At 38.0% G+C, this 15,052-nt stretch overlaps 1 protein-coding gene across 1 annotated transcript in view; it reads right to left on the bottom strand.

Moving 5' to 3' along the window:
* The window catches only part of itga8 (integrin, alpha 8), a 168,864-nt gene that overhangs the window by 58,005 nt on the left and 95,807 nt on the right, over positions 1-15,052 (bottom strand). The window contains exons 16-17 of the mRNA XM_007242178.4: positions 4,578-4,633; positions 1,394-1,548 (exon numbers count right to left, since the gene is read on the bottom strand). Of these exons, the coding sequence (XP_007242240.3) occupies positions 1,394-1,548; positions 4,578-4,633 (211 nt within the window). The remainder of the gene's footprint in view (positions 1-1,393; positions 1,549-4,577; positions 4,634-15,052) is intronic.

Here is a 15,052-nt window from a genome sequence, read left to right as displayed (position 1 = left end):
GCTGTCCAATGTGGGTGGTAAAGCTTTCTATGAAGTATTATGCATCTATGCATTTTAGAAGACAGTTATCCAGAGCGACTTACAACAGTGCTTCGATGTTTCTTCAAATATCCAAAGCTAGTTTGTAGACTAGGATCAAGAGATACACAGAGCTTGATCGTGTTTAGAACCCTAGGAACCCTTTTTTTGGATTAGTTTAGGAACTCTTTGAAAAGATGTGTCTTCAGTCGACGTTTGAAGACCGCGAGAGACTCTGCTGTCCTGACAACCAGTGGAAGTTCATTCCACCACCTTGGTGCCAGCACAGAAAAGAGATGCGATGTCTGTTTCCTGTGTGTTTTGAGGGGTGGAGGTTCGAGCCGAGCCGTACTGGAAGCTCTAAGAGCTCTTGGAGCAGATCTGGTTTGACCATTGCCATCAAGTATGAAGGAGAACGCAGCAAAGGAGTCACATGACTGAACTTCGGAAGATTAAAGACGAGTCGTGCTCCGAATTCTGAATTAATTATAGTGGTTTGGTGGCTCACAGCTCCAGATGAAATATCCCCGATTCATACATGACAATGTGGATCAAGTAATGATCATGTTTAATGAGTGCCCACCTTCAGAAATGTCTATGAGGCCTCAATCGACTTTAATTAATTCATCCTCTCTCACAAGATAACACCTCAAAACCTGTCCTATTGTGCTTTTGGCATATCAGTGTACATTAGCCCATGTTACACACCTATACATCTTGTCACCTTTCCAGAACGGTGAAAAGTACTGTCATAATATAATAGGACACTATAGTTATACTCAAATATGTGATTAAGCTCTTGCTCTATGTATACTCAAATAATGTGACTGAACTCTTGATCTGTGTCCTGAACTCTGTGCTGAGGTAAGGAAGACTGGCTTTTACAGAAAGGGAAGTGAGCAAAATTTAGCTATCTGTAAATCCATGCTTACACTGCAAATCATCCTTTGGAAAAAAGAACTGAGAACCAAATCAACTTCTTCTTTTGTACCTGTAACTTCTCTATTTTGAGGTATAAAGAACTGTCTGAAATCTCTGAAATTCAGATCGATCACTGATTAGTAAATCGAGCTTCATATATGCTGATCTGATTCCTGCGACTCTGTGCTTCATTGAGTAAATTTCTTCTAACAGACACTATGGATACTATAGCAGCTGTGTATGAACAATATCCTCACAGGAATGTTATAAACATCAAGTGGGGGACAAACTCCTTTCTAATACATAATAACAAACCATTTATAAGCTGGTCTCCACAAGCTGTTGACCATATACATTAAATGAGCTCTCATGTATTCATAAGCAGAGACTTCAGACACTGGACATGTTTGGCACTAAAAGGAAAACTGTGTAAGTGAGATTCTGCGACACTGACCCGCAGGTAGATGGTGTGGTTGAGGCAGCGGCGGTGGTCCCGTTGGCCCAGCAGCAGCTGCAGAGTTCTGTGATGTTGGTGCGAGTCAAGAAAAAGCACTCTCTTCACGGCTCCTCGCTGCTTCAACCAATCCAACTGCAGCTCCATATTCACAGCTGAGACAGAGAGATGAAGCTTCAGACCAATTCAAGACTTGTTTAATATATATATATATATATATATATATATATATATATATATATATATATATATAATGATATAAGAACAGGACAAGAGAAAGAAAATAAAAAAGAAGCAATGATAAAAAAAAATGATAATAAAAAAAGAAGACAAAAAGACAATTGAAAGAAATAAAAAGAGATAGGAAAGACATATTTAAAAAGTTTAGAAAGAAAAGATAGATGTAAAGAATAATGAAGAAAGAAAAATGAATAAAAAAAGGAGAGAAGAATGAATATGTATATTATGTATAATATGTATATTAAAAAAGATTTAAAAGAAGCAATGAAGAAATTATTAAAGAAATGAATGAAGAAAGAAAGAAAGTAAGAAAGACAAAAAAGAAAGAAAAAGAAAAGGAGAAATAATCATATAAATTAAAAAGAAAAAAGAAAAGGACACAAGAACAAAAAAATTAAAAGCAAATAAAGAAAGGATATGTATATGTATATGAAGATTTAAAAGAAGGAATGAGGAAATTAATGAAGAAAGAAATAACTAAAGAAAAGGAGAAATAATGATATACATTACATTACATTACATTACATTACATTACATTTGGCAGACGCTTTTGTCCAAAGCGACTTACAATAGTCAAGTACAATGTAAAATAAGTTTAAAGGTAAAAACAACTTTGGATAGGGATAAAAGGAGGTCAAAGGGGAATAATAGGATAGAGGAGTGAAGGAGGGGAAGAAGGAAATGAGGTTAGAAGTAGTTAGTTTGTTAGAGGTGTTAGGAGAGTAAGTGCTCTTTGAAGAGGTGTGTCTTCAGGAGTTTCTTAAAGATAGCGAGAGATTCTCCTGATCTGGTAGTAGAAGGTAGTTTGTTCCACCATTGGGGAACTCTGTATGAGAACAGTCTGAATTGTTTTGTGTGAATGTTTGGTAAAGCGAGGCGACGTTCATTGGAGGAGCGCAGCGGCCGGGAGGTGGCGTAAGCCTTCAGGAGCGAGTGCAGGTAGGAAGGAGCCTGTTCTGTCATCACCTTGTAGGCGATTGTAAGAGCTTTGAATTTGATGCGAGCATCAACTGGTAGCCAGTGGAGCTCAATGAGCAGCGGGGTGACATGTGCCCGTTTTGGCTGGTTGAAGACCAGACGTGCTGCTGCGTTCTGGATCATCTGGAGTGGTTTTACTACACAGGCCGGGAGGCCAGTTAGCAGGGCATTGCAGTAGTCGAGGCGTGAGATGACGACCGCTTGCACCAGGAGTTGGGTGGCCTGTTGCGTCAAGAACGGTCTAATTTTTCGGATGTTATAGAGCGCAAAGCGACAGGACCGAGCAACTGAGGCCACATGGTGCGTGAAGGAGAGTTGGTCATCAACCAGAACACCCAGGTTCCTAGCAACCTTTGTCGGTGAGAGAGAGAGAGAGTCGATACTTATAGAGAATTTGTGTTGAATAGAAGGTTTTGCTGGTATGACCAGAAGTTCAGTCTTTGAGAGATTTAATTGAAGGTGATGCTCCTTCATCCATGAGGATATGTCAGAGAGACACTGCGATATCCGTGCAGAGATTGAGTGATCTTCAGGTGAGAACGACAGGTATAGCTGGGTGTCATCAGCAAAGCAATGGTAGGAAAATCCGTGTGAGCGGACAACCTGACCAAGAGAGGTGGTGTATATGGAGAAGAGAAGGGGTCCCAGTACCGAACCTTGGGGAACCCCAGTGGATAAGGAGCGGGCTGAGGACAGCTGTCCTTGCCACGACACCTTGAACGAGCGCCCAGTGAGGTACGATCTAAACCATGACAGCACATTGTCTGAGATCCCCATGTTCGAGAGTATAGTTAGGAGGAAGTCGTGGTTGACTGTGTCAAATGCGGCCGAGAGGTCCAGCAGAATGAGCACTGAGGACTGACCTGCAGCTCTGGCAGTTTTCAACGCTTCAGTCACAGACAACAGAGCCGTCTCGGTAGAGTGTCCTTTTTTGAACCCAGATTGGTTCTGGTCCAGAAGGTCATTCTGGGAGAGGAAGCCAGAGACCTGATTTAAAACAGCTCTTTCTAGTGTTTTAGAGAGAAAGGGTAGCAGTGAGACCGGTCTGTAGTTGTCAACCTGGGCGGGGTTGAGAGAAGGCTTTTTAAGCAGTGGTGTCACGTATGCTTGTTTGAAAGCAGTCGGGAATACACCAGAAGTTAAAGAGGCATTGATCGTGTGAGTGATAGCCGGAATGATTGCAGTTGCGATAGTTCGCAGTATATTTTTTATATACATAAAAAAGAAACAAACAGAAAATGATACAAGAACAAAAACTAAAAAAGCAAATAAAAAAATGATATGTATATATATATATATTGAAAGAAGATTAAAAAGAAGCAATGAAGAAATGGATGAAGAAAGAAAGAAAGAAAGAAAGAAAGAAAGAAAGAAAGAAAGAAAGAAAGAAAATGAGAAATAATGATATAAATGAAAAAAGAAACAAACAAGAAAATGATACAAGAACAAAAACTGAAAAAGCAAATAAAGAAAGGATATGTATATGCAAATAATACATATAATAAGCAATGAAGAAATGAACGAAGAAAGAAAGAAAAGGAGAAATAATGATATAAATGAAAAAAGAAAATGATACAAGAACAAAAACTGAAAAAGCAAATAAAGAAAGGATGAAAGAATGACGAAGAGGTAAAGGTATTGTCTTTAAGAATATATAAGCGAAAAACAGACTGCAAAAAGAAAGAAAGTAAAAAGGGAAAAAGGTGTATCGATTTTTTGCACATGTTCATGTTCACCTGCCTGTGTCAAGTCAAAAACACCATTCCACAGTTACAGAAGCCTAAATATCTGCCTGTTGATGTAGCTGCATTTCACACTCTAATAAAACACGATACATTATAAACTACCCACCAATTATGAGCCATTTGAAGAGTCCAACTAAGCAATTAAACAATCCTAACAGCACCATTAACATCTTAACCAAATCATGAAATAATAACAGGATGAAAACAGGTAATATACTCACCAACATTATCAGGGATCCCAATGCCAGAGACCTTAGCACAGACATCCACTCTCAGACTGAGGAAAAGAGAGAGAAATAGAGAGAGAGAATGACATTATCTCACTAGGCAGTAAATTTTCTGTACTATTTGTACTATCAGTGTTAATTTAACACTGTGTTACATTTTAACACTGACAGTGTTAATTTAACCCAAAAATGTTGATTTAAAACTTTTTTTGACAAATTTACTAAAAATATGAATAATTTCAGTCTTTTTAGGAAAATTCAGGAATCCTTGAAATGTATGAAAGTGCCCTTTAGAAAGTTTGGGACAAGGACGTATTGTCCCTATGCCTCCCTGTTCGACCATGTTCCAAATTTTTTACATGTTCTCTTCACATCAGAGCATCAAAATGTTGGGGACATTTTACTTCAGGTTTTAATGATTACTCAGGTGTTTCCACTGCATCATTAGCCCACATGTAAGACACCTACCTTTGATTCTAACCTCTGAAACACAAACACTAGAGTCTGTAGTTGCATTTGTCCATCATGAGGACATTAGCTGCACCATAGAAGCTATTAAGAGGCTGAAAAACCACTAAGGACAAAGAATAAAACCATTAAAGACATCAACTTTGGGATCACCTAAATCAGGGGTGTCCAAACTATGGCCCGCGGGCTATTTGCAGCCCATTTCCTTTTTTGGAGCGGCCCGCGAGGTATTTTAGAAATAGAATGAAAGTTGGCCCGCTGTTAAGCAGATTTTTATAATGTGAGATTCAAAGTTTGAACGCTAGGTGTCAGAAACGGGCCAAAGAGTCAGAGAGGGAGCGCATTTCTAATGCAGAAAAACGGGGCAAAGAGTCTAAAAGCGGAGAGGGTGCACATTTCTAGCACAGAAAAACGGGCCAAAGAGACTAAAAGCGGAGAGAGTTCACATTTCTAGCACAGAAAAACGGGGCAAAAGACTCTAAAAGCGGAGAGGGTGCGCATTTCTAGCACAGAAAAACGGGGCAAAAGACTCTAAAAGCGGAGAGGGTGCGCATTTCTAGCGCAGAAAAAACGAGGCAAAAGAGTCTAAAAGCGAAGAGAGTGCACATTTCTAGCACAGAAAAACGGGGCAAAAGACTCTAAAAGCGGAGAGGGTGCACATTTCTAGCACAGAAAAACGGGCCAAAGAGTCTAAAAGTTGCCGTAATTAAGGAGTTTAATATTGAGACATCATGAAATTAAACATCAATCTGAAAAATCTTAGTTTACACAACACTGTCAAAGATAAAGATAGTAAATCAAGTAAAATGGTGTGTAAATAAAATAATCAGGATAAAAGTATTATTTAAAGTGGTATATTTCATTATTTGTTTTATTACGGAGTGTGGCCCGTGACTTCAAATATATTTCTCTTCAAATATATATCAAGCATATCCAAAAAGGAACAATATGGCTTTTTTCTGTGGGGTTGCTACCCTTAGTTAGCTAGCTTAGCTAATGTTAACTCCAATAGAGGCGCTTTTTACAATTTCTTATTGAATATTTTCTCGGTCCTGACCTCAGTCTATATCAGCAGGATGAGCAGAGGAAATTTTATTCCATTGTGTGGGCAGCTCATATTTATAGACTTTTATTTTTTAAAACGTTTGGAGAATATGAGAGGTCACAGAGGGGACAGGTATCCAATAAATTATATCAGTCTGTGTACTTGTTGATGGGTTTAATCTCACTTGCTATTTAATTAACACCAGTATATCAACATCGGTTTCTAGGAACAGTATGTAAGAACGTTTTGTTTGTTTTTATGTTCTGTAAGAACGTTCTGCAGACTGAACCTTCACTCCTCCGTATCTTTACGTCACAATGCTTCCTTCTCACACACACACTTAGGACTTATCATGGCCGATATCAGTGGGGCACAGGAAGTCTCCATCTCCAGCTTCATGAGCTGCACAATTAATTGGCTGGAATGTAAAAATGGAGGCGATATGAGAAATTATACGAGCGCATTTCCAAACAGCTTCTCATTTTCTACAATACGGACCTGTCACGAACAACACGCACCCACCCCCTCACTCCTACAGTTCCACCCACCCACACACGTACATATTTAAACTCTCTCACACCTCAGCAGCTGGACGCTAGTGCATGTGCTTCCGGAGTGGTAATCTGTGTGAAACCTCGCTTTAAATGCCCAAACGGCCACACAGGCCTGGATGTAATGTGTAATGGGTAATGCACACCCAAACGGCCCACACACAACCTTTTTATTGAGCGTGTCTAGGGTTGAGTTACCATTAATGCTTAGACTTGTGCCTCATGCATAAATTTGGAATACCCAAAGGCCCTGGCCTGATCTCCACTGAGACCAAAGCTATGTCAGAAATCATGCACTATTTACTAAAGAGTGCACTGTTCTGGGAGTTTTTGCAAGCAGAGTCGGAAAAATAGTGGGGAACATTCAGTGCACTCTTACATAGGCCTGCCGAGATAACTAACTTTCTGAACGATATACATATTGTCCTAGAAACAATTGAGATCAATTATATTACAGACATGTAATATACATGTCACCAATTTAATGATTTAATAAGGCAATTCCACTATCTTAAAGAGCTATTAAGTTATAGAATGATGAGACTGGAACTGGAAAAGGCTCTCCTCACTTGGTAAACACAATGGGTAACCATGAGGCAAATAGCTGCAACAGATAGATAGATAGATAGATAGATAGATAGATAGATAGATAGATAGATAGATAGATAGATAGATAGATAGATAGATAGATAGATAGATAGTAGAGTCTTTTAATGTCTGTGTAATGGAGGTAGAGCAGTTAGAACAACATGTAAACCAGGTGACTGCTGTCAGCCATACAGACAGTGCAAATATGCAGGTATATACAAAACTAAAACATATGGCTGTACACTGGCATAATCCTGGTGATTCAATAAGTATCATTTGCATAGGTTACAATTTCACAAATACATTACAATAAATTGTAATTCTGTATGGAAACCAGTATATTGTTATTTTACAGTAAACACTTAAAGTCTGGTCAACTTAAATTGATTACGGAATATGTTTGAGTTAACTCAAGTTTCATTGTTTGTTTCATTGGTGCAACAATTGAGTTATATATTGTGAATATGATGATTTTTTTTAATAACAGTTAAACAGTTAAAGAGCTCAAGCTCTAATAGGTAACACATTTAATCACAATCTAAGTTGTGTCACATCCTGGTCTCGTCTCGTGTCTCTGTGTGTCTTCCCCACGTGACCTATGCTCCCCTGTGTCTCCCGTCTCAGTACCTTTCCACCACTTGTCTCATTTGTAGCTCCGCCCCTTCCCCAGGTGTTTCCAATTATAGTGAGTTTCCTGTTTCTTTAAATAGCCCTCCTCTGCCACTTTGTCTCCGTCGGTCTTTGCACCTTCCCCTGTTGTTTTGTCTCTCTGTGTTTCTCTGAGTTTCATAGCCCTAGTTCTTGCTCCGTGTTTATTTCTTGTTTAGTTTTCTAGTTTCTTGTTTCTTCCTCGTTTCCCCAGTTCCCTGCTTAGTGTTTAGTTCCTTTCTGCTTAGTTTATTTATTATTGTCTAGCCTAGTTTTTCCCTGTCTAGTATAGCTTCTTGTTTGTTTTCCCTTGTAAATATATATCCCTGCCCTGTTTAGTTTTGTTTATCTTCTTGGTTATTCTTGGTAGTTTCTACTTTTTTGTGTTCTTACCTCGTTTGTTTCTTTGTTTATTTACTCCCTGTTTGTTTATCATTAGTACTTCTTGTTTTGCTTAGTTTATGTTCTCTAGTCTTACTGGTTTGTTTTGGTTATTGGTTATTTGTTTATCTAGTTTCATTTATTTTGTTCACTCCCTTGTTCCTTGTATATATCTCCCTGTTCCGTATTTAAGTGTTTACTTGTTTCTTGTTTCTTTGTTACTTGTTATTTATTTATTAAATTATTATTTATTGATTTCACCCTACCTGCACTTGTGTCCGCTTTCCTCGTCGCCCTGCCTGGGTATTCCTGACAAGTTGAGTGGACAGCTTAAGCTCAAACCTAAACTGAAAACTGTGCACAATTTTCTGAGATTTAACAGCACTGGAAAATGTAAAAAAAAATCCCACTGCTTTTTTTTAGTAGCTAAGATTTATGTTAATGCTTAAGTCCAGTGATGCTGGGTCAGTCCCACTCACAGTGTGTGTTCTGTTCAATATTGACCAAGATAACTCAAAAAAGGCATTTTGAGTGTGAGTACTTTATGGACCCCTGAGGGTCACTGGACCTCACTTGAGAGCCATGGCCCTGTACTACTTATACAATGCAAATTATATAAAGACAGGCCAACGAAAAATGATAAAGTAACTGATAACCAACTGAAAGCATTTTTGAGTTAACTCAACTCAGGCCTCAAAAGCATTACCAACTGAGCTGTGGTTAAAATTGATTGAATATCATATATGATGTCTGAGTTCTTCCCCCTGTGTGTTTAACCCTTGTGTGGTGTTCGGGTCTGTGGGACCCGTTTTCATTTTTCAGCAAATGATACTAAAAAAATATTTTTTCAAACTCAAACTCATTGGCATTGGCTCATTTTTTGTGAAAAACATATATCAAAACACATTTTCGATAAACACACACTGAACACCGCCCCCCCCCTGTTTGGCCAAGGGCTAATAAACATTGCTTCATTTGTAAATTTGAAACTAAACAAATGTTAATTCAAAGTTTATTTTCTTTTACATTTTATTAAAAAACTAATAAAAAAAGAGTAGCACTTTTTGAAAGAAATGTAACATAAGAAAGGTAAAGGGCAAATATTAACCATGTAAGCTGTTTATATTGCTTGCAATTTAGGTGAAGCAAGCATGTGTATAGCATTTTAATGTAAAATTGCTTAATTTTGCTGAATTAAATACAAGTAACAAAGTAAACGAGTAATAAAAATATGAACACCACACAAGGGTTAATGTTTATTATATATAAATATAGGGTAAAATCTTTTCGATTTATGGAATAAAAGAGCTGAGCCCCTGCCTAAATTTGAACTTCGTGCTTGATGAGCAGCAGTTAGACCTTAGGGCCACTCTAGAGCTGTGAAATTACACTACATAAACTGCAACACTGTTCTAAGTACAATTAAGGATGTAATGTTGATCAAACTGAGATGCAGAAGTAAAAAAAAAAACATGAGATGTTAGTGTGATAAATATTTATATAAATATTATTTGAACCCTGAAACTCGTTCCCTATAACTGTATTCTGGAACATTATAATCTACAGAAGCATTTTGAACCACAGCGACCCTGTCCTGACCCCTGCAGTGGTGCAACACATTTAGTGCAGAGCCATGACCAGACACATGTGCTCCGTACACCATACTGTGAGTGTGTGTGTGTGTGTGTGTGCTGGTTCAGCACGTGTGTTTTTAAGGCAGGAAGTAGGCCTACTGAATAACTTAATGATGCTTCTCTGTCAGCCTCGTTAGTATCGCTCGCTCATGACAAGGGTAATTACTAGAGACAACACACACACACACACACACACACATACATACAGTTTGTCCCAATACACACACACACACACACACACACAAAGGGCCCAGGGGATGACCCGTGACCTTTAGTCTGACCCCAGAAAAACTCTTCCCCGCTTGCAGCCCATCTGCCAGCTACAATTACTGCAGAGCCCTTAAGGCTTTTAGCTGCATCCTGTGTGTGTGCGCTGCATGTGTGTATGCGTGTACCATTAAGGTCTATTATTCTCCAACAGATGGGTTCCGATTATTGCTATTACAAGGCTATTAACACTATCAGTGATTTAGTACTTATAGTGTTCCATAGTCGACTGAGTATTCTATGTAATAAACTCTGCACTACAAATACACAAAGTACTGGTCCCTTCCAAACAGACTTGCACTACACACCCAATACCTGCACTACTGATATACTTGCACTGTCAATACGCACTTTCATTCCCCAAAAACTGTAAACATTCAGTACTTTACGCACTCATTCACTTTACCAGCCTTACAGTTTTTCTCAATTGGTTTGGCTCATTTCTTGAAACTGAGATGACATTCCTATAGCTAAAAGGTAAATTGGCCAAACAGACTTACAGTTCTTCACAACACTTCAGATAACCAGCAAAATGTCATATGTCTCCCAAAACGTTCATTCTTGCTTCAAAATGAAGTCTTTCTCCCATATAAATAGTCAGTACCATAAAAATGGCATAGATCCTTCTCAATTGCTTTGGCACATTTTCATTAATTTTGTCCATCTGTCAAAATAAACTGGACGGTGCAGCAAAACTACATGGATCCTCATCACTGCTCATATCGCTCCAAAAACAGTTTACCCACGTGTCAAAACTGATTTCCTTTCTCACACAAATCATCAGTGCCCCCAAAATGCATTGTCCCTTTGGCATTGTGTAAGTACTGCAAGTCAAAATGCTTAGATGTTTTGTCTTTATGGCAGAGGTCTAGCTAAAGGAATACAATGTTCACACCACACACACTGCACTCATTCTGCTGAGGAAATTGTAACTATTTTTATTTACAAGTACATTTTTACACATTCCTGTAGGTAGAAAGAAAATGTATGAAGGAAAATGTATCAAATAGACTATGTATACAAATTACAAAAACCTGCAAAAACAAAACAAAATACATTACAGTAGGTAAAAAAATAGTCAAGCATCACAAATGCAATACAGTAACATTCTGACTACTCTCACTCCCCTCTCTCCATCACCTTCCTGGCCATCCATCCGCTGCAGTCTGTTTGGCCATAAATTCTCATCAACATTGCATCTGATATGTTCTTTAGCAATGCACTGTGGGAAGAATGCCTGAGCCATCCTCTACACTGATCGCCACAGGACTATATAATCATTATATCATCACAGGACTATATAATCATTATATAATCACAGGACTAGCATCAAAGAACTAGCACCAGGCCAAGATGTATACAGTGGATAGAAAAAGTCTACACACCCCTGTTCAAATGGTAGGTTTTTGTGATGTAAAAAAAATACAATAAGACAAATAATTTCTACCTATAATGTGACCTATAACCTGTACAATGCAATTGAAAAACAAACAGAAATCTTTCAGGGAGGTGAAGTAAAAATAAACAACTGAGATATTGAGGTTGCATAAGTGTGCACACCCTTTTATAACTAGGGGTGTTGCTGTGTTCAAATTTAACCAATAACCTTCAAACTCACTTTAAATTGGAGTCAGCACACACCTGTCAACAATTAAAGTGCTTCTGATCAACTCCAAATAAAGTTTAACTGTTCTAGTAGGCTTGTCCTGATATTTTTGTAGCCACATCTTTCAGCACAAGCCATGGTCCACAAAGAGATGCCAGAGCATCAGAGGTATCTCATTATTCATAGATATCAGTCAAGTGAAGGCTACAAAAGTCATTAAATATACCATGGAACACTTTGAAGACTGTCATCATCAAGTGGAGAAAACATGGCACAACAAGACATTACCAAGAACAAGACATTTGACAAAAATTGATGATAAGACAAGAAGAAAATTGGTCAAGGAGGCTGCCAAGAGGCCGACAGCAGCACTGAAGGAGCTGCAAGAATTTCTGGCAAGTACTGGCTGTGTAGTACATGTGACAACAATCTGCCGACTTCTTCATATGTCTGTGCAAAACAAACATCCAGAAAACATCTGAGCTCTACTTAATTTTCCAAAAATTCATCTGATATCTACCAAACGCATGTGGGAACATGTGTTATGGTTTAATGAAACCAAGGTTAAACGTTTTGGACATAATTCCAAAAGGTATATTAGGCGCAAAAGCAACACTGCTCGTCACCAAAAGAACAGCATACCTACAGTGAAGCATGGTGGCAGCATCATACTTTTGGGCTGTTTTTCTTCAGCTGGAACTGGGGCTTTATTCAGGGTGGACGGAATTTTGAACAGTTCCAAATACCAGTCAGTATTGGCAAAAACCTTCGGCCTCTGGTAGAAAACTGAAGATGAAAAGGAACTTCATCTTTCAGCACAACAATGACACAAAGGACACATCTAAATCAACAAAAGAATGGCTTCTTTTGTTGATTAAGGCTTTGGAATGGCCCAGCCTGAATCCAGACCTGAATCCCATTGAACATCTGTGGGGTAATCTGAAGAGGGCTGGGCACAGGAGATGCCCTCACATTTTGTCAGATTTTGAGCAGTTATGCAAAGAAGAGTGGGCAAATTTTGCCACATCAAGATGTGTCACGCTGATAGGTTCCTACCCAAAAAGACTGAGTGCTGTAATAAATGCAAAAGATGTTGCAACAAAGTATTAGTTATATGTATTTAACCAGGTGATTTTAAGTTTTTTGTTTTATATTTTTTCGCTGTAAAGATTTATGTTTGTTTTTCATTGTACCTGTACAATGCAAAACAAATTTCATTCAATTGTTTTGCATTGTACAGGTTATAGGTCACATTAAATGTGAAAAAAGTTATGAAATTATTTGTCTTGCTTTAATTTTTTTACAACACAAAAACCTGGCATTTGAACAGGGGTGTGTAGACTTTTTATATCCACTGTATATAGAGCAATGCCAGCATTCAAAATAATAGACAACAAACTGATGGATTGGTCACCAGTAATGTGGGACACTCATTTTCGTCAAAACCTTTCACCTGTTACCTACTCACCTGATTGTAATGAATTTATGAAATGTTCCAAAATATGTGTTCTGTATTGTATTACAATTTCTTAATTCATTTTGAGAATTGAGCAGACTATTCTGCAGATGATGACTTATACAATGAAATTGTGCTGACATGTTTTGAAGAGAACAACCATTACACTGAGAACCAACCAATTAAGATAGATCAACAAGATGCATTCTTTTGGAAAATGTACTAAATGTAGGATGATTGTGTTAAGTGTAGGCTACTTGTACAAAACCATTTGCAAAGATGTACTAAGTGCTTGAGACATGTACAAAGCATTTGAAATGTGATGAAAGCAATGAGAAATGCCATTCTGTTATGAGAAACTGCAAGTTAGTTTGGGAATTTGTCCATGTTATTTTGAGAATGTCATCTCAGTTTCAAGAAATGAGCCAAACCAATGGAGAAAAACTGTAAGATAAATACCATATTTGCACTACCGTTATACGGGTTCTATTTATACTGTCATTCCATCTTAATCACCATCAATATTGCACTATTGTCTTTCATCTTACGTATGTTTATTGTGTCTTGTTGTTTTGTACATTTAGTGTCTCCCACTCTTGTAGATTATATATCTTATATCTTTTTACTTATATTTATATATCTATTTCTCCCCCACCACTACTGCACCTTGTTCTGTCTCATGTGTGTCTATTTGTTTCCCTGCTGTATTGTACCCATAGTGTCTTCCATTCTTTCTTTTATTATATCTATTATCTGTACCTGCTGTAAAATTTGGAAGGAGAGTAACGTAATTTCAATTCTCTGTATGTCCCGTAAATATGCAGTATTGACAATAAAACTACTTGACTTAATTATAATTTTTATATATTATTATAATTGATATAACGTTTAAACAGTATTTGTGAAACTATTGTGAAGAATTTCGTTTCCAGTTTTTAGTTTTCTGGCTCACCAGCAAGGACTCTGGTAAAAAAGGACACTTTATTACACAATTTGAGTTAAACGAGGACATCCAATCACGTCTTTCCAAACTGCCATTAACATTAAGTGGCATCATACAGCTCAACATGCTTGGAGGAGAACACTAACACTTAGTAACCCGTTACTCTAATCTAATGCGTTACTATTTCCAATCTAGTAATCAGATTGGTCAGATGTTACCAGAAGTTAATCAGAAGTTACCACAGTTTGGGTATTACTCCAGAGCGGGTAAAAGGGAAAGTTTAGCTTTCTCTCTCTCCACCTCTCTCACACACACACATACACACACTTACACAGATAGATGCTTGTTCTCTAGCTGGGAAAAAAGGCACTATTCTGAGTTTGTATCAGTTAAAGATGATCTATATCAAGGTTGGTTGTTCACTCTATGCTGGAGACAAAGTGCTACCTAAGAAATTTAACGGTGTAGCTGGACTACAAAAGTGATCAACCTGACCAAGTTAGAGAACCAGTATGAACAAGCTTGAACACGCAGATTGTTCAACATGACTAAGCTGGTTAATTAGCATGACCAGCATCACCAAGCTCATCAACCAGCACGTCTAAACCTTACTGGTATACAGTTAACCAACTAGCTCACTAATATAGGGTATATTTTCATCTGGCTGACCTGTTCTTTGACCTCTTGGACCATCAAAGACCAACTTAGACTACCCAAAGCTGCTCTCAAGCCTGGCCATAACTTTCAAGAAATTGAATACAACTTCAATCAAAAATCCATTCTGTGGTCCACATGCTAATATGCTGCCATCAGGAGCCGCTCATTCTGCAAGAATGATGTGGGCGTCTGAAGAGAATTAAATGCTAAGCCAGACAGACTGTG

This window comes from Astyanax mexicanus, chromosome 1 (assembly GCF_023375975.1).
Source record: "Astyanax mexicanus isolate ESR-SI-001 chromosome 1, AstMex3_surface, whole genome shotgun sequence".
NCBI lineage: Eukaryota > Metazoa > Chordata > Actinopteri > Characiformes > Acestrorhamphidae > Astyanax > Astyanax mexicanus.
Note: the sequence above shows the minus strand (reverse complement) of the source record. Positions and strands in the feature narration are given on the sequence as shown.